Raw genomic sequence first — 23,345 nt, 5'->3', positions numbered from 1 at the left:
TATTGTAAGCTTTGTTGAAGGACTGAATCGCTTCAGGATTCTACCAATAAACCACAAACTAGAGTTCGCCTTAGCCGTTACTTGTGTAATCTGATCATTCCATTTGAGATCATTTCGAATAGTCACATGCAGATACTTGACGGATGTTACCACTTACAAAGACTGATCATTTATTTTGTACTCATAAATTAATGGGGATTTTTGGCTTGTTATACGCAGTAGGTTACACTTACTAAAACTGAGACATAACTGCCAGTCATTATACCACGCATTTATTTTCTGCTAATCCTCATTGCTTTGTTCACAACTTTCGTGTGATACTACTTTTCTGTACACTACAGCATCATCGGCAAACAGTCTAAAGCCGCTGTCAATACCATCAACCAGATCGTTTATGTAAATCGTAAAAAGCAGAGGACCTATTATGCTGCCTGGGGCACACCTGAAGTTACTCTTGTTTCTGTCGAAGTCACCACGTTCAGGACGACATACTGCTCCCTGTCTGTTAGAAAACTTTTTATCCAACCGCATATGTCACTGGATAGACAGAGTTGGTAAAAATACTGAATTCAATAAATGTTCTTTTATGCTTAAATACGGAGATACTTTTTTCGGGAACTTGTATGTTTATCATTTTGGTAGAAGGCTAAGTTAAATTAACTTTGCACTACAGTTCAATTCTTTTATCTTGGCGGTTCACGCATGCCCGCCCAGACGCGAGAGATTGTTGCGTTGCCAGTTGTACACGCCAAGAGAAGCAGCGCCACGGTATAGTTCCCAAACTTACGTTTCGGCGGGAGCATGCTGTTTATGAAGTAAGGCCACCACGGCCGCATTAACCCTTTCGCTGGCACAGAGACGTGCTCCCCGCATTCCACGATGTGCGCGATTTTGTCGTCATTGAACTGCTCGCCTGTGCAAATGGTGTTTCGACTGCTTTGACACACTTTATCATTCGATTTCACAAAATATATATGGCCCAAAAATTTGATTTTTACACATCGTCTTGTCTTATACATTCCCCCATAAATGACTTAATTTTGTTTCGATGTTCAACGCAGTTATTGTGCAGCATTAGATGTAGTAAACCATTGCACGCAATTTTGAAGAGTGTGCAGAGGTAAAAGTCCATAGCATATACTTTTCGTATGGTCGATTTTAGTTGCCACTAGAAATTTCAAAAAATTTCATTTAAACGAATATAATTCATGAAGTTAGACACTTCGATATTGTTTTTAAATAAAGAAATTTTTAAGCCCCAAATAAGGTTTGAACTCAGAACCTTTCACTAGGCAGCCATACACTTTAACCATTACACTAACGCAGCTCATCATTATATACATCTCCCAGAGGACTTTAAATCATCACGCAAAATACCGACAAACACTGTTGGTGTGACTATGAATTACTCACGTTCCGTCGAAGTACAATAGGAAATAAACAATTACTGCTGTTCTTTATTACGAAAAAGAGGTTAGAGAGAATCATACAAACACCTGCCCTTGTTATCAATATTAGGAGGCTTATTGCTTGTTTGGTTTAATTAATTAATAGATGATGAAGCAATTGATATAAAGAATGCTTTTTCCAAACTTTCTATAAAAGAAAATCTGCTTTGAAGACATTGCTTTTGTTCAATTGCTTAATTTATGACTGAACGTTTCTAAATCTGAAGACACTCTGTGCTCTGCACTGCAGTCGAGCTCTGGCAACGTCGCTCTCTGTTCATTGGCTGACTGTGTTTTGTGACGTCAGATGCGCAGAGCGAACCTAAACTCGGCCGCCGTTGTAAATGACGCGCACTTTAATACCTCTGTAAAAATTATCCCTGGCCCCTCACCACTTACCTGTCTCCCACCTATCAGTTACGAAACACTTGCTGCTCTTGCTCGCAGTTTCGCTCTCGAACCTCGTCCATTTTGTGCTCTTGATCCAGCACAGTTAGCAAGGACTCGACGGCTGAATCTCGAAAAACACACGCAGCCTCGAGGGCAGCCGTTCTTAGTGATTCTGATTTCCTCAAGCTGTCCAGACCGCCAGTCGACAGTTCGCCCCCGTGCGACTTTTACGAGCGCCGGCGTCGCCTGCAGGTCTTCGACCGGCTGCGGCAGACGGGCGCGGGGTCGGCGCTGCAGAAGCTGCGCGCCGTGGCGGGCGACGCGGCGGCGCCCGGGCTGGCGCTGAGCGCGGCGGACGCGGCGGTGCTGGAGGCAGAGGTGAGCGTCGTCTTCCACTGCGCCGCCAGCGTCAGCTTCCGACAGCCGCTGGCCGCCGCCCTGCTGCTCAACGTGCGCGGCACCAGGGAGGTTGCGCTGCTCGCCACGCGCATGCGCCGACTGCAGGTGAGTCGAATTAGCTGGGTTTCCCCCATGTTTTAGAAGAACCAGTGCCTTTTGCACTCTGTCTTCTCCTCTTTTCTTTTGTGTTTCGGAGCTTTGACTTATTTGGTATTATTTTGGGGTCTCCTTCCTAATGAGTGATGTAGGTAAGATATTTTTGTGAGGGGCTTAGATGGTGGTGTTTGTAAGGAGGTTGAACTTTGTTAGATCTAGATCCTAAAGATTCGGTTGATGGTTGTTTTTGGGGTTTTAATTTGGGGGTGGATTTCCCTGCCAAGGGTGTTGATGACTTGGTATCGTGATGTGCGTGCAGCCTCATAAAAGTTGATTGATTTTTGTTGGATGATATGATAGATGGTGGGTTGTCCTAACATGTTTCGGATTTCTTCATTGCTGGTATTGCGGTTTGCTTCAGCTATGATGCGAAATGCTTTGTTTTGTAACGTTTCGATTTTTGTTAAATTTGTGTCAGCGGCCATACTCCATGCCTCCGATCCGTATAGTATAACCGGTAGGATAATTGTCTTCCATGTCTTGATTTTCGTTGCTGTCGTGAGACCCCTTCCTTTTAACAGGGGATACAGCTGGAAGAGGCGTGCAGCGCCCTTGTTGCACGCCTCATTTAAATGCTGTTTGAATGTCAGGTGTTTATCCAATTTTAGGCCTAGGTACTGGACTGTCTCTCTCCACGGTAGATTTTGGTTGTTTACTGTTAAGTTCCTAAGTGGCTGTTTGCGTTTGGTTGTGAATATTATTGCCTGGCACTTGTCAGGGTTTATCTTCGTTTTCCAGACGTTGCACCATTTGATCATATCTTCTAAGTGTCGTTGCAGGCTGGCCACTATGTAATTTAAATTTCTGCCGCTGTGATATAGCGCTGTGTCATCTGCATACAGCGCTATATTTCCTCTTGGTGCTTTAGGTACATCGTTAGTATATAAGAGGTATAGGAGGGGACCAAGCACAGAACCCTGTGGTACCCCTGCTTCTATTGTTTTCGGTGCACTTTCAGCGCCTTCTATTGCTGAGTAAAACTTCCTGTTTGTGAGGAAGGATCTAATAATTTTTACTATGTGGGTTGGGATGTTTACTTGGAACATTTTGTAGAGCAAGCCGCCATGCCAAACTCGATCAAACGCCTTTTCAATATCTAGAAATACTGCAGCTGTGCTATGTCCTTGGGATTTCTCTGTACAGATGTGCTCTATCAGGCGAATGGCCTGATGTATGGTGCTATGTCCAGCACGAAAACCGAATTGCTTGGGGCAGAGGATGTTGTTTGTTTGGAGGTAGTGCAACAATGGGATCTGTATTAAGATTTCTAGGATTTTAGAGAGGTGGTTTAACAGGGAGATTGGCCGGTAGTTTTGTGGGAATAGATGGTTTTTATTGGGTTTCGGGATTGAGATGATTTTTGCAACCTTCCAGGCTGAAGGGAAATAGTTTATTTTTAGGCAATTGTTTAGTATGGCTGTGAGATGTGATATAGCGGGTTCAGGAAGGTTTTTGAGGAAGGGAGGTTTGATACTGTCGGGACCAGGGGCTTTGGAGTTGCCGATTCGCCTGATAAGAGCGCCAACTGCACGTTCGCTGACTGGGGTGAAGAAGGTGTCTTGTCTCTGTCGAAGTTTTCTGTTGAGATAGCGGCGGACCCTTCTTTCGTTCCTCTCTACTTCCTCTTCGTCTTCATCCGCTATGTTTTCTCTGAATTGGCGCTCGAGCGTGCTCGACATGGCGTCTGCCTTTTCCTCTGGCGAGTACACGATACCATTTTCTCCATGTAGAGGATTGATGGCCTTCCGGGGTTGCCTTCTGGCTCTAATTTTGCTCCAGAGGTGGTCCGGGTTTGTGTTTGCCTCCTGCAGGCTTCTTTCCCAGCGGGAATTTCTGAGCATTTGCAGTCTCTGCCGTATTTCTCTGGCCATCCTTTCCATGTTTCTTCTGTCTTGAGGATCTCGGAATCGTTGCCAGAGCTTTCGGATTCTCTTCTTGTCCGCAATGAGCTGGGCCAGGTCAGGTGGTAAATCGCCTCTTCCTTGCTCATGTGTGATCTTTATCGTTGCGATTTTGCTACATGAGGGCACTATATGGGTGAATTCTTGAATAGCTTGGTCGATGTCCTTTTTACAGGGCATCTCTGGAGCAATGTTAGGTACGTGTTGGGCGATGAGCGTCTTGTAGCGCTCCCAGTTGGTATGGTATGTAACTCTCCTTCTCGTCTCCGGACCATCCCGATCGTCCTCGAATCTAAGGATAACCGGGTTATGATCCGAGTCAAGGGCATTCACTACTTCAGTTGTTATGGCCAGAGAGATATTCTTGTGTAGGTAGACGTCCAGTATATCTGGCCGGCATCTGGAGTCGTAGTGGAAGTGAGTGGGCTCTTCTGGAGCGACTATTTCAATGTCTGGATCATTGTCCAGGTATCTTAAGAGTGTTCTACCACTGGTGTTCGTGGTGCGGCAACCCCAGGCTCTGTGCTTTGAGTTTAGGTCCCCCCCTATAATGACTCTGTGGTTTCCGTTTAATAAGGCGTCTAGATCTATGGTAGGGATGTTATGGTGAGGTGGATTGTATGCAGCGATGAGATGGGTGACGTGGCCTTCTATGAGGAGTTCGATTCCGGTTGCTTCTATGACTTGGAGCTGAGGCAGAGTTATTCTCTGATGGCATATCCTCTGTTTTACAAGGATTGCTGTCCCACCACCTGGGCGGTTTGGCCGGTCTGTTCTGTGTGTGACGTAGTTACGGATCTGGAAATTTTGGTTTGGGGTCAGATGGGTTTCATTAATGAGAGCTATGTCCACTCCATGTTCCTCCAAGAAGAGTTCCAGCTCGTGTCGTTGTTGGTATATGCCATTGGCGTTCCAAATGGTTATTTGTGGGTGTTTGCTTCTATCCTCCACTGCAGAAGATTGGCAAGATGGTGGTGAAAAGCAGGGTGAATTTTGTCATCATGTCTGGGGCGGCCATGATCTGTGCGAAGGCGTCTTTTAGTTTGCCAAATATGACTCTGAAGTTTATTTTGGTTAGTGACTTGAGGAAGTCCCATATTTGTTCCAAGATTTGCTTTGGTTCAGCATCTTGTGTCTGTTCTTGTGTCTGCTCACGGGTTTGTGGGGTGGATTGAGTTTCTTGTTCTGGGGTGGAGTTTGCTGTGCTCCCGTTTTCGTCTGTTTGCTCGGTCGGTTGCTCAGGTGTGGTGGTATTCGCCTGAAGAGTGGTTGTTTCCGTCGTTTCTGCCGTGTTACTGGTTGGGAGAGCAGCTTCTTCTTTTGCCTGATGTTGGGTGGATTTTCTTTGCTCTTGATTTGGGTTTGGGGGTAGTATTGTGGCTTTCGTCTGCTTAGTGCAGGTTTGCAGGGGTAGGGGAAGAACTGATGACGATGATGTGCTTTGAGCTATTGGTGGGGGGGCCATTTTCACATTTGCTTTCGCTTGCTGCTTCACGACTTCTGGTCTTGATTGTGGGCGCGATTGTGGGTGGGGTCTGATGGTGGGTGTGCAGATTGAGGTGGAAGCCTTTACTATTTGCGCCATCGTTTTAACTCCTTGGGGTGAAGTTTCATGAGCTTCGGTTTGTGTCCCTGGCGGGTTTTCTTCTACTCTGGGTGGCAGAGGGCGGTATCTCTCCTCTGCTAGGCTTGGAGGCATAGGTGGGGTTTGGGGTCTGTTGTTGCTTATCCCCTGGTGAGCTATGGTTGGTGGTCTTTGCTGTCTTGAGGTGGGGACTTGGTGTTCCCTTGCAGTAGCTGCTGTACGTTGGGCTCGCGCTTCGGCGATTTTGAGTCTAACTGGACATCCCCTGAATGAAGCTGGATGGTTTCCAGAGCAGTTTGCACAGACTAGTGGGTCACTAGGCTTCCTGGTGCAGGCGCTGGAGAGATGGGGACCGGCGCATTTTACACATCTTGGTGTTAGATCACATTGTTTTGCGCCATGGCCAAACCTCTGGCAGAGATAACATTGGGTAGGGCCACTCGGTTTCCGAAATCTTTCGACTGAAACCGTCATGTGCAGTAGTCTGTCGAGTTTAAAGATTTTCTGTGCATCTGCAGTGTTTGGCAGGTTTATTTGAAAATTTGCCATTTTATTTCGGGGTTGTGGGATGACGTCGCCCGTTTCTGTGGTGATGGTGACTGGTTTTGCCATCTGGTATACCTCCTTGACTGGGAAGCCTTTGGCAATAAGTGCTTCTTTAACTTCTTCTGTAGTCCAGTGGGGTGTGAGGCGTTTGATGACTACTTTTAGTGTGCCTCTCGGGTCATCGCTGTAAGTGAAAAATTCAAACTTTCGTTTTCGGAATTCTTGTTTTAGATAGAGAAAGTCTTCTGCGTTGGTCGCCTGGTAGACTATATGGTCCCCTTTGTACGTTGTGCTAAGATCACCAGTTAGTTTGCTCTGAATTTGTCCTATTAGGGTGGTGTACCCTTTAGTTTCATATACCGTTATTGGTGGAACTCTTCTTCCTCGTTTTTGTAGTGGTCGTGAGGTTTGTGTGGTTCCTGTCCTTGTGTTTGGTGAAGGCGGCATGGATGGAGATTTTTCCGACTGTTCAGGGGCGCTTGCTGGTTGTGTGCCTTGCAAACTTATTTCTTTTGGTTTAAGTGGTGCGCTTACTTTGGTGGTAATGACAGCTGTCTCTTTCGATTGCTTAGTTTGTGGCTAGGTTGCCTGCTGATTTGCCTTCGTGGGTGCACCTGTTGGCTCGTGGGTCGATTCTTTTGGTGTTACGCTAGCGCTACCGGTCCTTGATGGTTGTCTTGAGTCGTGTTCTTTTGCGCTGCCTGCTCTGGTGCCGGCTTTGGTATGCCAGTGGCGCTTGATGATTCTTCTGAGTTGTATTTTAGGAGCCTGCGACTGCGTCGTGGGACCTTATACAGCGGTGAGTCGTGGGTCTCACCCTCTGAAGCCGAGTCGGCGTCAGTATCAATGACGAGACTGCGCGATGACTGACTATTTCCAGCGGCAGAATCGTCGTCTGATGATGATGATGATGATGATGAGAGTGGGCAGGTGAGGCCCGCGCGCCGCCACAGATATACCCGGCGCCACGGCGATCTCTGTGCTAACCAACGACCTATATAAACAACGTAGACTGGCTATGGCACCGCCATCTTTGAAGCAACTTGAAAACTGAGCCGCCATGTCTTGTAGCGTCAAGGTGCAGCCCACACGTCGTCTCTAATACTGAATGTTGTTGTTGTTTACTACGCATGGCGTAAAAAAAAGCCAATCTGCACTGAAAATCTGATTTCTCTACATGTAGTGATGAAGGCTAAAAGAAATGAAACACACGTCTGACATCGATTAATTGAAATGTTTATTACGAAATGTTGCAGTTCATGTCGCTGCAGTGCCATATGGATTAGGTCAAAAACAAAAACGACTAATTGACAGCGCAGGATGGAGTATTTTAACAGACTTCCTCAAATAATTATAAACTTTGAAGGAGTAAAATTGAGTGTAAGGGCAAACTGTAAAATTCACACATAACCCATATAGCAAATAAATAACAGGAAAACTATTTTACCTAGTTCAATTGATAAAGAAGCTGATTCTTCACTGACAGGCCGTTTCCTTGGTTGTCTCTATACTATAGTTGTTTTCTGCAGATGGTCTGGAAACGTAGATATTGTCGGTACTGCGTTTGCCAGAAGTCGCCTTTTCTCGTTTGTACTATACATGTATCTATCTTCAAAGTGAAACGAGCATATGTAATTATATTGAGTTCGCTGTCACTTATCTCGTCTCATATTGGCTACCCACCGACTTAACAGCTCTTTCTTTTTCAAAGGAAATCTAAAAATAAAGAGACGTGTATACAATAGCTTATTTACATTTTGTATACAGTTTAAACACGAAAATTATGCACACGACTCTAAGTACAACACGCATTTAGATACTCACCTGAAATATGATATTCCAGTTGTTTTATCACTTCTATTAGCGCAATTGTACGCTGCACATACACTGGGCATGATTCGCGATCGGTCAATAAGACTTTTAAAACAAATTACAACTAGAAAACAGTGATTTTCTAACGTCAGTACTATACACCAAATGTAAATATACTGATATGTACACGTTTCAAAAAATGGCGGCCGGTGTTGCTTTCCGCTGCCGCTGGGAGCGCTGTTACCTCACAGATAGCCACTCTATGTAGTTTATATACCTCCTTGGTGCTAACTGTATGTCCGCCATCTTAACTAGCCCAAAACAATGGAGAGACGTCTACGGACGTTAAAGTAACTTCTGGCGTGCCCATAGAGTAAATATCTCTGGAGTGAGCATTGCGTTCTGCGCATGTTGTCAACATTAAACCAGGATTGTCACGTGTTTTCGGGACTTCACTGTGCGTGTGTGCTTTCTGCAGCGTTTGAAGTTTATAATATCAAGAGTTTTTGTTGTGTTTCACCATTTATTGATAGTGTAATAGCGACGGTGAATTACTGTTGTTGCTACAGATGCAAAGAAAAATATGTGAAAGGAGGGATAGTAACTTTTCATGGATACATACCATGTAGCTCTAATTATAGTTATCATATTATTAAGAGGCACTGTATATGTTTAAAAATTTCGAGACACTTTATAATTAAGGTTTTATTCTGTAGACCTATTTTTCTACGATTTTATGACTATATGATAGATATTACGGCTTGTACAAAAGCTTACAAACAATCGCTTCCTCTCGTAAATTTGCTAGTGGAATAGAAAAGGGAATGGTTCGTTGTTTCAGCAAATACTATCCTCCGTGCATTTATCAGTGGCTTGTCGATTGTGTATATGGATTACGCAGTCTACTATTTATTTAATAAACTGGGAGCAAGTACTTAAAATGCGTTAAATAAATAATTCAAAGTCCCACCACTACGAGAAATGGTGCTTTAGGTCGCAAAAACGAGCAAATAAATACGCACAAGTAGCAGAAAATAGGACGAATTAGCAGGGAGATAATCGCTAATGTGTGGCAAATTCGGTGTTTTTCGAACACTTGCAAAATTACTAGCGTACTGTCAAGTCGTTTTGCAAGACTATCACTGCTAAAATGTACGTCGGGCTCTGTAATAATATAAAGTGCCGTATCATACCGAAAACTACCAAAAATCGAGTGCATCTGAACTGTGACACCTATCGCAAAGAAGCAGGATCTAATATCACTTTCCCTTAAAAGTTATGTAGGTGGTTTATTCCCAGTATCAAATGGGATACTGTTAAAATGTTTGCACAACATACATAAATAATCCACGACACGTTAGAAAAGAATCCGTCTGTACTAGAGATGTAGTGACATTCCAAACATACAGGGCGCTATGCAGACAAACACACGACGTCCCGAGATCACGTGAACACGCCGGCAACTTATGTTGACAACACAAAATCTGTTCTGCGCATGTGAATGCTCACTCCAGAGGTATTTACTCTATGTGTTAACTGTATGTCCGCCATCTTAACTACCCCAAAACAATGGAGAGACGTCTACAGACGTTAAAGTAACTTCCGGCGTGCCACAGGGATGTGTTAGGGGACCATTGCTTTTCACAGTATACATAAATGACCTAGTAGATAGTGTCGGTAGTTCCGTGCGGCTTTTCGTGGATGATGCTATGTATACAGAGAAGTTGTAGCATTAGAAAATTGCAGCGAAATGCAGGAAGATCTGCAGCGGATAGGCACTTGGTGCAGGGAGTGGCAACTGACCCTTAACATAGACAAATGTAATGTATTGCAAATATATAGAAAGAAGGATCCTTTATTGTACGATTATATGATAGCAGAACAAACACTGGTAGCAGTTACTTCTCTAAAATGTCTCAGAGTATGCGTGGGGAACGATTTGAAGTGGAATGATCGTATAAAATTAATTGTTGGTAGGGCGGGTGCCAGCTTGAGATTCATTGGGAGAGTCCTTACAAAATGTAGCCCATCAACAAGGGAGATGGCTTACAAAACACTCGTTTGGCCTATACTCGAGTATTGATCGTCGGTGTGAGATCCGTACCAGGTCGGGTTGACGGAGGAAATAGAGAAGATCCCAAGAAGAGCGGCGCGTCTTGTCACAGGGTTATTTGGTAAGCGTGATAATGTTGCGGAGATGTTAAGCGAACTCGAGTGACAGATGCAAGAGAGGCGCACTGCATCGCAGTATAGCTTGCTGTCCAGTTTCTAGAGGGTGCATTTCTGGATGAGGTATCGAATATACTGCTTCCCCCTACTTATACCGCCCGAGGAGAACACGAATGTAAAATTAGAGAGATTCTAGCGCGCACAGAGGCTTTCCGGCAGTCGTTCTTCGCGCGAACCTTACGCGACTGGAACAGAAAAGGGAGGTAATGACAGTGGCACGTGAAGTGCCCTCCGCCACACACCGTTGGGTGGCTTGCGGAGTATAAATGTAGATGTAGATGTAGACAGTAGGTTCACCGCATTCGTACTCCCATAGTTCACCGCGGTGACTCTTCCCCGTGACGTCGTCCTAACGGTCTCGTATTACTAGAGCAAATACGCAATTGAAGAACAGAAAAACGTTCGAAATTACGTTCCTGACACTGTTATTCGTGTGAACTCTATAATTTTTAATGTTTAAAACAGTTATGGCACGCACACGACAGAAATAATGAACGAGAAGCACTCGTAAACAGTCGTCTGGTAATGTTTTGGGCTCCTCGAAATGGCGCCCACTCTACCGTCAAAACAGCGTATAGCGTAAGTCTGTAGTGCCACCTTCCTTCTTTTTTCACATGCACGGTCGAACTCCAGCTGTCTGAACGTGCCGGCCAAAGACGCTCCTATTTTGTTTCCTGCCTAGTTACACGTGGCTGCCATGAAATGTCAAGAACAAAAAATGAAAATACTTTTCATTCTGCTCTAACATGAGGCTATTACATTGCATATTGATATAAAGTTCAAATCTAGAAATAAGAAACGAATTCTTTATCATGTACAGACCATTGGAATTTTATATTTTATTTTTTTGCTTGACTATAACACGGTGCTCTATGTGAATGACAAGAATTTGCAGACACACCGTAGTTCCGTGCTCCGAGATCAGAGATGAACACCCAAGTAATATAGAGATCACTGTGGCGCTCCCTGCCGTCAAAGGTTGTTATCGTATGACAGTTCAAGTGAGACTAGAGCTCCTAGTGGCCAGATACCCAACTGTAAAACTGATGTTCTTTTAAAATACTTTTTTACTTCATTTAGTGAATAGTTATTATATTTCTGTGTCCGAGGCACTACTAAATTATGAAAAGACCTGAATGATTGTGAAATAATGCAAAAATCTCACTGAGTCAAATATATAACCTGATGTGAACAAGTATTACTTTCAGTATGTGTATAATTGCAGCTTACGCCACTGACAGCAAGGCAGTACAAACACAGTATTTCATTCATGAGAAAGGTATATATTTCCATTGCTTTGTGCTCTTATTACGATAGTCACATTCCTTGGCACTTTGACAATTTTGCACGGAATACGATGATCTGTGAATTGTTACACTTCACTTGACTTCCCAACAGGCAAATATTTTTGTAAATATAATTATTTGTTCTGCGTTGAAGAGTCTTGTTGTTCCTGGCTCCGATGTTTGACAGGTTAAGTAACATTTTCGGACCTCCTTTCTTATAGGTTGGGAAACAGTTATTACTTTTGACGATTCACTGTCACGTCTGTATGGTTCTCTCTTCAGTTACTGTTGTAGTGGTTTATTTGGTACGTTAAGTAATGTATTGCATTCTTCGCAAGTTTCCTACATTCGACATTAACTGATTAGGGTCGAAGTGTAACTTCACGTTGTTCTGCGGATATACATATCTCTGGAAAAGTCAGATCTCTTGTTGTTTCCTAGCCACTTTCCGTTATTAAAGTAAAATGATGCACTTCAGTTATTGCCTGTAGGTTGCAAAAGAAACGTAAGTAAACTGTCCTGTAATGAACTGTTTCTTACTCCTCAGGATATTAGTAAACCTTAAGTATGACAAATGTGGTGCCATTTTTTTATATTGCTGCTATTTGTTGTTCTGCATACACACACCCTTTTCCAAAAGTACTGTATTTAGTCTAAAGCGCTATGTAATGCGAAACTGATCAGTACACGTGAGGCAAACCTACCAGTACACAGTGAGGCACAGAGCTTTGTCAGGCAGATTCGCCAGACGAATCGAACGCAAACTCCAGACCTTCCATTACATGGCTTGGAACCACACACTATAGAAAGCTGATCAAAACGAGGAGAAACTCTGGAAACGCCTCAAATCAGTAATTATAAACTACACCTCTATTCAGCCTCTAGAGAATGCCCACAGCATGAGGTCCAATGGTTACCCACTGCTGCCTCTAGATGCTGAGGTCCCAGGTCCAATTTGTAGCTGTGCCGCAGATTTTCTCCAGCCACAGATTGGGTGTTCGTGTTGTCATTTCATCTGATCTTGATAGAGGAGCAAGTTGCCGAAATGGTGCCAAATAGAGACACCTGCACGAGGCGCCTCATCTAGGCCAATCGAGATCTTCTGGCCAATAACGTGTTGTGCCACTGCCTTTCAGCTTGATGGTTGTAGCTTGTGGCCAAGCAAACGACAAGCTGCCAATGTGTTCCAACACAACAGACTGTAGAGAGTGTGGAGGAAACTGTTTTCAGAGGCAGGGCTGTCTTTTTCAAGGGGTGCAAGAGGTGTGTAGCCAAGGCAAGCCAATGCAGGTACCTCGGGGGCGTGAGTGGGGTGCTTGTACCATGTGCAGTCTGCCCAGTCTTGAAAATTACTGAACATACATTCATTTTGCCTGTAAAAATATAGGCACCAATATTTTTTACAAATATGCCTCATTGAGCTTTTGGCACAGATGCCACAGTAGCACAAAAGAAGACTGTTCGAATAAGTAGCAGGGCAAAAGGGGGCACCATCCCACTCTGCATTATTGCCAAATTTATTCAAGATGATGGATCCAAGATGGTGGCCATATATGACGGGAAATTCAAATTTTTGTGGGAAAATTGGTCAATTGGGCTACCTCTACTTGCCTAACTCCACACACCCACACACCTGGAATGCGGCGAAATTAAAAAATGGTGGGATATTCAAATTTCTTGTGCAGTCACCTTGAGGTCCGAAGACCAAGTAACCTAGTGCACGACACCACCACACAAGGGCGCTGTTGAAACTCCCCTACACCCTTTCCCCCTCCAATCCCCCACTCCTCTTCCCCCTCCCATCCCTCCTTCCCTCCCCTCCCCTCCCCTCCCCTCCCCTCCCTTCCCCCATGTGGAAATTGGCAGGAAATTCACTCAGTCTGTGTCGAGCTGTTGGACTAGGAGGATCTCACGATAGTAGGTTAATATGAGCTGGCATCAGGCATTGTTTAATCTGTCAGGAAGTTTCATTGTTTAAACAATTTGTTTAAGAATATTGTTTGTGTATTTGTGAAATCGCAATACACCTCGAAATTGATGCTAGTGTTTAAACAATTTAGATGATGTTAAATAACTGTGATACTTTTTTTATTGTGATAGCAAAAGGAACCATGTAATTACACTCACATAGATAGCACTAAATATATGTGGCGACCCCATCTCGCCGTGCACCAGAGTTAACGCGCACTGGAAGCAGCCACGCGGAGGGCTCAAAGCACCAGTCAGGGCCTGACACACGGCAGCTGTGGGTCACCGAGCGAGGTGGCGCAGTGGTTAGCACACTGGACTCGCATTCGGGAGGACGACGGTTCAATCCCGTCTCCAGCCATCCTGATTTAGGTTTTCCGTGATTTCCCTAAATCGTTTCAGGCAAATGCCGGGATGGTTCCTTTGAAAGGGCACGGCCGATTTCCTTCCAAATCCTTCCCTAACCCGAGCTTGCGCTCCGTCTCTAATGACCTCGTTGTCGACGGGACATTAAACACTAACTACCTCCCACCAGCTGTGGGTCCGCACTGAGCACCTCATGTCGTGTGGGGAAATACCTCGAAATCGACATCAGCTGCAATATCCGACTTTACACGCCAAAAGACGATATTTGGAAGTCGAAATAAATATCTCTCTAGCTCTAAATAGGATGTCCAGGACTTTTTGAGTTTTAACTGCTCCCGCAGCTGCTGTTGTGTTCATCACTTTTCTGAAATGCCGAGTGGACTTAGCTTATATTTCCTTCTGCAGTCAGGGATGTTCAGGCTCTTAGTTTTTATTTTCCTCTCTTGTCGAGGCACACTGGTGTCCAAGCACATATGGGAAAATTGGACTGATTACATATCTAAAATTTCATGACATACTTTGAAACCCATAACAGACCGTGAGAAGAAAACACAATCAGAATTCGAAGCATTGTCCTACAAAAGAGAAAAATGGCTGGAATTTTAGGTGAATTTTCATTGTCTCACAACTACCGGTCTGGAGGTGCTCTAAAGCCACAATGGCGGTGCAGAGGGAAGGAGACAGCATTCCACCTGTTCGAACCAGTGGAAGCTGTTCTCCTTGCACTTGCCTCTCAACACTCGAACAAAAACGAAATCACATAACTCTCAGACGTCACAGATCTTTCCGCAGCTACCATGTTCTGCCCCTGTCTTATTCGAGCCAGTCTGTAGAGGCTACTATGTCCTACACAAAGGATGTCTTGTGCGTGTCAGATGTAGCGGAACTTCCTGTGGATGGAGCATTCTGATTGGATCCTACTGAATTTAAACTCCAGTTTGCTGATGCTGGTGTGGGAGCACTGTGCACCACTTTCCGCAGACGGGTAAATTACTAGAAATGCAGTGAAAACCCATTTTGTACAGATCGAAAAACATACAGCAGTCATACTGCACTGACAGTTCAACCCTGTAAAGGTGGTCTACAGATCATAAAACATGGGAACTATTGCCAGAGACACTTGCTCAGTTACACGGCTTCTGCTACTGTCGAGGAAGGCTTGAATTTTTCGGCGTGAAACCGATCTCCAATCAGGCTATTTCACCACAAACAATTGTTCCACCATACCACAACGATGTAGCAAACACAAATCGTATCCTGCACCATACAAAATAATCACTTCTGCATCCTACGTATAACTATCAATCACCACACACTCTAACATATATCGCGAAGACAGATCCCAAAAAAACATAAGCACATGCACCATATATAGTCGCAACACTAGATATTTCCTATGCGGTCACAAGGCAACTGCCCCCACACACACTGGCCTGATGTGTCACTTTCCAAACTGGTGTATAAAGGGTTCGCTGGTTTCCCTGTCAACAAAATGTCTCATCACGTTGATCTCGTGATGCTATCAGCTGGTGACAATGCAGCACGGTTGCGAGGGTCAGACAAATGTGGACATACTGCGAACCCTTTCACATTGCCTACATCACATGACACAGATACTGTTCCTTAGTGTAGGAAATAGCCGTCATAAGAGAGGAGGTACAAAAACTATGTTCCTTAGCCCAAACACTTCATAAATTCTGTAAGCTTCCATCACAATTGGCCATCTCTCCCTATGTGGGTGGGAGTCACATAGTATTCACATCTAGAGCAAACCTCTAGATGATCTCTCTATGCATCTTGTAACTCTTCCTGCAACATTGTCTACGATTTAATTTGGAACTGACGAGAAGTAAGAGGGCACTAGACCCACTGCAGTCGACACCTCATTAAGGAACAGAACAATCTGAGTTCCACGTAATCAACTAAACAATCTGTGCCAGTCGCCTTATTGCTGTCCACGAAAACTAACTGTTTCCCTGGTTCCCGTTGCTTCCGTGTCAACTTTCCGCCATGTCCCTCTTGCCGTCACATGCTCATCCCCATGTACAAGAATTTTCCTGCACCAAGCACACATGCAAGTACTCCCCCATTCTCCATCAATTTCCCCATTTTTTGCCGTATTTTCCTTAAATTTATACTTCTGTCGATGTTCGTGATTTTCCCAATTTTCCAGCACTTCTGCTCATGTAATCACGACATCACTTCACACCACACATTCTAAAATTGCTTCTGAATGAAGTACAGTTGTCAACACCTAGTACAAAGAAATGGTTCAAATGGATCTGAGCACTATGGGACGTAACACCTGACATCATCAGTCCCCTATAACTTAGAACTACTTAAACCTGTCTAAACTAAGGACGTCACACACATCCATGCCTGAGGCAGGATTCGAACCTGCGACCGAAACAGTCGTGTGGTTCCGGACTGAAGCGCCTAGAACAGCTCGGTAACCGCGGCCGGCACACCTAGTACAACTGCACTGTTTTTCTGTAATTGTGTGTGGCTGTATCAGTTTCATGTGGGGGGGGGGGGGGGGGGGCGGCATGACACAGGGTAGATCCACGATAGGATCAGGACAGAGCTTGTAGGTGGGTCCACAAAGCATTACATCAGAGATCCACCACGCGTGATGTCAGGATGGGGTTCGAAGGGGACCCACAACTGTTATGTTGTGGCTGCGGCAGAGTTCAGAGGTGGGTCCTCCACCATCCATCATGTATTATGGCCGTGATATGGTTGTAATGTGGACCCATCATGCATTATGGCTGGGATAGGGTTTGGTGGATCTACCACACATTAGTGCCAGGACAGGGTTTGAAGGTGAAACCATCGCTATATGTCCGGGTTGGTGTCTGAAGGTTTATTCACCAGTGGTAGGTTTGAAGTATGGTCTGGAGGGGACCCCACATGAAAAACATATAGGGATACAATTACATACAGAAAAATAGCATTGACAACTATACTACATTTACAAGTAATTTAGTATAGATGGCAAGATGTGATCTGATGATCACATGATCAGAAGTCTCATAAAATCGATAAAATTACGAAAATTGACGGAAAATATGTATACGTTAAGGGAAAATACGCCAAAATGCGAGGAAATTACGGAATAACGAGGGAGTACTTAAATGTCTACTTGCTACAGGAAAATTCTTGTACGTGGAGATGAGCATGTGACGGCAAGACGAATATGAGAAAAAGTTAACATAGAAGCACTGGTAACCAGGGAAACAGTCAGCAAACAGACGGATGGAATACATTATTTACTATGGATAACTGCCAAATGTATAGTAATAAGTTTACATATGTCAGATTACAAGCCCAAATGTGACTCCAAAAGAGAATTGTATTACTGGATTGGGGACTGCAATATACAACTACAGAATGTATCACGTGTTTGGCCCTGTGCAAGACTGTTTATGTTTTTTAAACTCTAACAAACAGTAATTACAATGTGCTTCTCTGTACTCTCTACCAATCACAGCCATGCAGTGTCAGCTAACAAAAATCTTACAGACTAGTTGCTGCATGGTTTTTAACAACATTCTGCTGTATGCCTATTGAGGTATTATTGTTGCTGTTGTTGTTGTATTGGTCTTCAGTCCTGAGACTGGTTTGATGCAGCTCTCCATGCTATTATATCCTGTGCAAGCTTCTTCATCTCCCAGTACCTACTGCAACCTACATACTTCTGAATCTGCTTAGTGTAGTCATCTCTTGGTCTCCCTCTACGATTTTTATCCTTCACGCTGCCCTCCAATACTAAATTGGTGATTCCTTGATGCCTCAGAACATGTCCTACCAACCGATCCCTTCTTCTGGTCAAGTTGTGCCACAAACTTCTCTTCTCCCCAATCCTGTTCAATACTTCCTCATTAATTATGTGATCTACCCATCTATCTTCAGCATTTTTCTGTAGCACCACATTTCAAAAGCTTCTATTCTCTTCTTGTCCAAACTATTTATCGTCCACGTTTCACTTCCATACATGGCTACACTCCATACAAATACTTTCAGAAATGACTTCCTGACACTTAAATCTATACTCGATGTTAACAAATTTCTCTTCTTCAGAAACGCTTTCCTTGCCATTGCCAGTCTACATTTTATATCCTCTATACTTCAACCATCATCAGTTACTTTGCTCCCCAAATAGCAAAACTCATTTACTACTTTAAGTGTCTCATTTCCTAATCTAATTCCCTCAGAATCTCCCGGCTTAATTCGACTACATTCCATTATCCTCGTTTTGCTTTTGTTGATGTTCATCTTATATCCTCCTTTCAAGACACTGTGCATTTCGTTCAACTGCTCTTCCAAGTCCATTGCTGTCTCTGACAGAATTACAATGTCATCGGCGAACCTCAAAGTTTTTATTTCTTCCCCATGGATTTTAATACCTACTCCGAATTTTTCTTTTGTTTTTTTCACTCCTTGCCCAATATACAGATTGAATAACATCGGGGAGAGACTACAACCCTGTCTCACTCCCTTCCCAACCACTGCTTCCCTTTCACGCCCCTCGACTCATAACCGCCATCTGGTTTCTGTACAAGTTGTAAATAGCCTTTCGCTCCATGTATTTTACCCCTGCCACCTTCAGAATTTGAAAGAGAGTATTCAGTCAACATTGTCAAATACTTTCTCTAAGTCTACAAATGCTAGAAACATAGGTTGGCCTTTCCTTAATCTAGCTTCAAAGATAAGTCGTAGGGTCAGTACTGCCTCATGTGTTCCAATATTTCTAAGGAATCCAAACTGATCTTCTCCGAGGTTGGCTTCTACCAGTTTTCCCATTCGTCTGTAAATAAGTCGTGTTAGTATTTTGAGTATGGCTTATTAAACTGATAGTTCAGTAATTTTAACATCTGTCAACACCTGCTTTATTTGGGATTGGAATTATTATATTCTTCTTGAAGTCTGAGGGTATTTTGCTGTCTCATACATCTTGCTCACCAGAGGTAGAGTTTTGTCAGGACTGTCTTTCCCAAGGCTGTCTGTAGTTCTAATGGAATGTTGTCTACTCCCGGGGCCTTGTTTCGACTCAGATCTTTCAGTGCTCTGTCAAACACTTCACGCAGTATCGTATCTCCCATTTCATCTTCATCTACGTCCTCTTCCATTTCCATAATATTGTCCTCGAGTACAACGCCCTTATATAGACTCTCTATATACTCCTTCCATCGTTCTGCTTTCCCTTCTTTGCTTAGAACTGGGTTTCCATCTGAGCTCTTGATGTTCATACAAGTTGTCCTCTTATCTCCAAAGGTCTCTTTAATTTTCCTGTAGGCAGATCTATCTTACCCCTAGTGAGATAAGCCTCTACATCCTTACATTTGTCCTCTAGCCATCCCTGCTTAGCCATTTTGCACTTCCTGTCGATCTCATTTTTGAGACGTCTGTATTCCTTTTGGTCTGCTTCATTTACTGCATTTTTATATTTTCTCGTTTCATCAATTAAATTCAATATTTCTTCTGTTACCCAAGGATTTCTACTAGCCCTCGTCTTTTTTACCTAATTGATCTCCTGCTGCCTTCACTACTTTATCCCTCAAAGCTACCCATTCTTCTTCTACTGTATTTCTTTTTCCCATTCCTGTCTATTGCTCCCTTATTCTCTTCCTGAAACTATGTACAACCTCTGGTTCTTTTAGTTTATCCAGGTCCCATCTCCTTAAATTCTCACCTTTTTGCAGTTTCTTCAGTTTTAATCTACAGGTTATAACCAATAGATTGTGGTCAGAGTCCACATTCTCTTCCTGAAACTATGTACAACCTCTGGTTCTTTTAGTTTATCCAGGTCCCATCTCCTTAAATTCTCACCTTTTTGCAGTTTCTTCAGTTTTAATCTACAGGTTATAACCAATAGATTGTGGTCAGAGTCCACATCTGTCCCTGGAAATCTCTTAAAATTTAAAACCTGCTTCCTAAATCTCTGTCTTACCATTATATAATCTATCTGAAACCTGTCAGTATCTCCAGGCTTCTTCCATGTATACAGCCTTACATTGCTAAAAAGCAGTGGTCAGAATTTAGAGCAGCTATGCTCAGGTCGAAAGTGAAATAAAACGTTCCAGCGTTTGCCATGTGTGCCTAGCTAGGAACAACGTCAGACTGATTGGCCAAGTGGTTTACATTTCTGCCACAAAAACAATACACGTTGCGCCACCTATCAGGCCCTGACAGTGACATATACCCATTTGATACATTATAACAGAAATGATTGAAAAAAATAGACAGTTAATTTTAAAAACAAAATATAGAAGAAGAGAGCTTATTATCTTTTTGAAAATATACAGTAGTCAAGCAGATTCATTACAACTAAGAGTCATCTGTTAGGCTTTACAGAAATTATTATCAAGTAAAGGACATGATGATGTAGAAAAATTTTATAAACAGCTGTACAATCCAAAAAATATTTGCATGAAGGTAACTTTAGCAGCACGTATCAATGAGATTCGAAGAAAATGTTTCAGAAATAGAAGCAGGAAAATGTAGTACAAAGAGAGGAATCAAAATTCATTGAGCAATGGATTGAAAGCATTGAAAAAATTTGTTATGTAGTTGTAACCGTTCACTGAGGATGAGACAATCGTTCTTAGAAATATGCTTGAAAATCTCCAGCTCTTCGAGTAATCAAGCCTGTGTCCTTTCTTTTCTCTACATAAAATGGAAATTTCTTCAATGCATTTCAGTTTGTATCCATAAATTAACATACGATCAGCAAAAGTGGAATTGTTTACATTAGTGCCTCTTTTCCCAACATATGCTCCTTGTACCTGACACTAAAAGACCTTCCAGTTTGTCCTATACAATAAATGGGGCAAGTATCACAGGTTTTTTAATACACTTCTGAATTGTGTATAGGAGCAACTGTGGACTTGAGATTGTGAATGTGGATTTTTTTAAAGGTTATTGTTCGTGGAAACGCTAACATCGAATCCATATTTTTTAACCAAAAAGAGGACGAATTTTACACAAAATAGGGCCTAAAAATGGAATCGAGAAAACATTTTTGTACTTCTTACTGTCAGAAACAACACTTTTGTGTGAAGTGGTCACTTTATCGTCAGTTTCAACTTTGAAGATCTTGTCAACTAACGTGGGATCATAGCCGTTATTAACTACAACAGTTTTTATTATATTCATCTCTTCATTATGCCTGTCAGGTGACAAAGGTACAGATGGCTGAATGGAAAAATGCTTGCTTGTGGGAAGAGGATGCATTGAACTACCGGGCACAATTCTATCTGTATTAGCGGCTTTCGAAAAATACCTAAAGTGAGTCTGTCATTTTCAATAGTGATACTGAGGCCAAGTAATTAAGCTGTTTGTCATTATTTTCTAGTTCGCAAGGGAACACCATTAAAAATTTCAAACAAATGCTGAATTCCTTTCTGGGAGTCACTGTATATGATCAAAATGTCGTCTTTGTGCCGAGCATAAGACAAAATACCAAGACCAGCAGCTAAAAAATTGTCGAAGAATCTCTCTCACAGCGAATTAATGAAAATATCGGCCAAGATGTCTGCCAGTGGGCTACCCATTGTCAGGCCGTCAGGCTGATGGTATAATTTGACACTGAAAACAAAACAGTTCCATTTTACTACTACTCTTAGCGAACGAAATAGGTCAGTGACTTGTTCATCACAAATATCTTTTTCAGTAGTAAGTAGGTTTTTACAAACCTACGTGTATAGTTAATAGGATCACCACATATCCACGATATCAACAGCAGATGGTGCCAGGTGACATTAGCAAAATTTTTATAGTTCGTAGTTTCACTCAGTTATAAAAATAAAGAGGAGACAGATAGATAGATAGATAGATAGAGAGAGAGACTGTGCTGTCAGCAGAATCTGTGACACCATTACACTTCTTACATAGTAATCATAGAAATAGAATAAAGGAGATCAGGTCATGTACCACTAGATATTGATGAATTGTAATGCTTCTGGATTTCTTTGTGCAGTCCGCTTGTGTTCTGCTCAGTTGCGAGTACCCTCCTGTACCTTGGCGTGCTATTTTTCTCGTGGTACCCCTCTGCCTAGTCAGTGATGCGTAGAGGACTAGGCACCCTTCTAAATAACTGTGGGAACGTGATGGGATTTCGAGAGAATTAGCAGAGGCATGTGACGTGGCAGGGGACATCTCTTACTTGTGGAAATCATGTGCGTTCAAATGCTGTATTTCGAAGACTGGAAGATTCGTGGGAATACGGCAGGTAAGCGATACTCACGAGACATGAGTTGAGAGGTGAGCTTTGTACCGCTTCTTCTAAGTGCTGTGGGGAAAACATATTACAACCACTCACACACGTCTCGCAAAGTGACGGCATTGAGAAAATTAGGAGCCAATATGAAGATTTTTACCGAGAGACAATCAGCAGCAGGAGTTTCGTATTTTGTTTTCTCGATAAATAAGATACAACATTCTCCCGTGAGGTTTGGTCTGCCTATAAACGGATGGATTAATATCGTAATAAAGAGATGAAATTTACATTTACAATTATATGTTTAATTTGCAAGCCATTGTCCAGGGTGTGGCTTTGGGCACCCTGTACGACTACAAGTCATCCCCTTTCCTGTCCCACCCGCAAATAGAGCGAGGGAAAGAGACTGCCTATATGCCTCCTTATGAGCGCTGGTTTCTCGTATCTTACGTTCGTGGCCCTTGAGCAAAATGTATGTTGATGGAGGTAGATTCCTTCCGACGTCAGCTTCAAAAGACAGTTCTCAATAGTGTCCCTTGAAAAGAACACCGTCTTCCTCCAGAGATTCCCATCTGAGCTACTTGGCGATGTAATCCAACAGTTGGAAAGAAATTATTCACTATGTGTTGTGTAAACAGGGTGTTACAAAAAGGCGCGGCCAAACTTTCAGGAAACAATCCTCACACACAAAGAAAGAAACTATGTTTTGTGGACATGTGTTCGGAAACGCTTACTTTCCATGTTAGAGCTCATTTTATTACTTCTCTTCAAATCAAATTAATCATGGAATGGAAACACACAGCAACAGAACGTACCATCGTGACTTCAAACACTTTGTTAAGGAAATGTTCAAAATGTCCTCCGTTAGCGAGAATACATGCATACACCCTCCGTCGCATGGAATCCCTCATGCAGCCCTGGAGAATGGCGTATTGTATCACAGCTGTTCACAATACGAGCACGAAGAGTCTCTACATTTGCTACCGGGGTTACGTAGACAAGAGCTTTCAAATGCCCCCATAAATGAAAGTAAAGAGTGTT

General features: G+C 43.0%; 1 protein-coding gene across 1 annotated transcript in view; it reads left to right on the top strand.

The window, feature by feature from the left end:
• Positions 1-1,792: 1,792 nt before the first annotated feature.
• Positions 1,793-23,345, top strand: part of LOC126285263 (putative fatty acyl-CoA reductase CG5065) — a 116,010-nt gene continuing 94,457 nt past the window's right edge. The window contains exons 1-2 of the mRNA XM_049984554.1: positions 1,793-1,815; positions 1,937-2,342. Coding sequence (XP_049840511.1) covers positions 1,793-1,815; positions 1,937-2,342 — 429 coding nt within the window. The remainder of the gene's footprint in view (positions 1,816-1,936; positions 2,343-23,345) is intronic.

Source organism: Schistocerca gregaria, chromosome 8 (assembly GCF_023897955.1).
Source record: "Schistocerca gregaria isolate iqSchGreg1 chromosome 8, iqSchGreg1.2, whole genome shotgun sequence".
Classification (NCBI taxonomy): Eukaryota; Metazoa; Arthropoda; class Insecta; order Orthoptera; family Acrididae; genus Schistocerca; species Schistocerca gregaria.
This window is presented reverse-complemented; position numbering and strand designations above follow the sequence as displayed.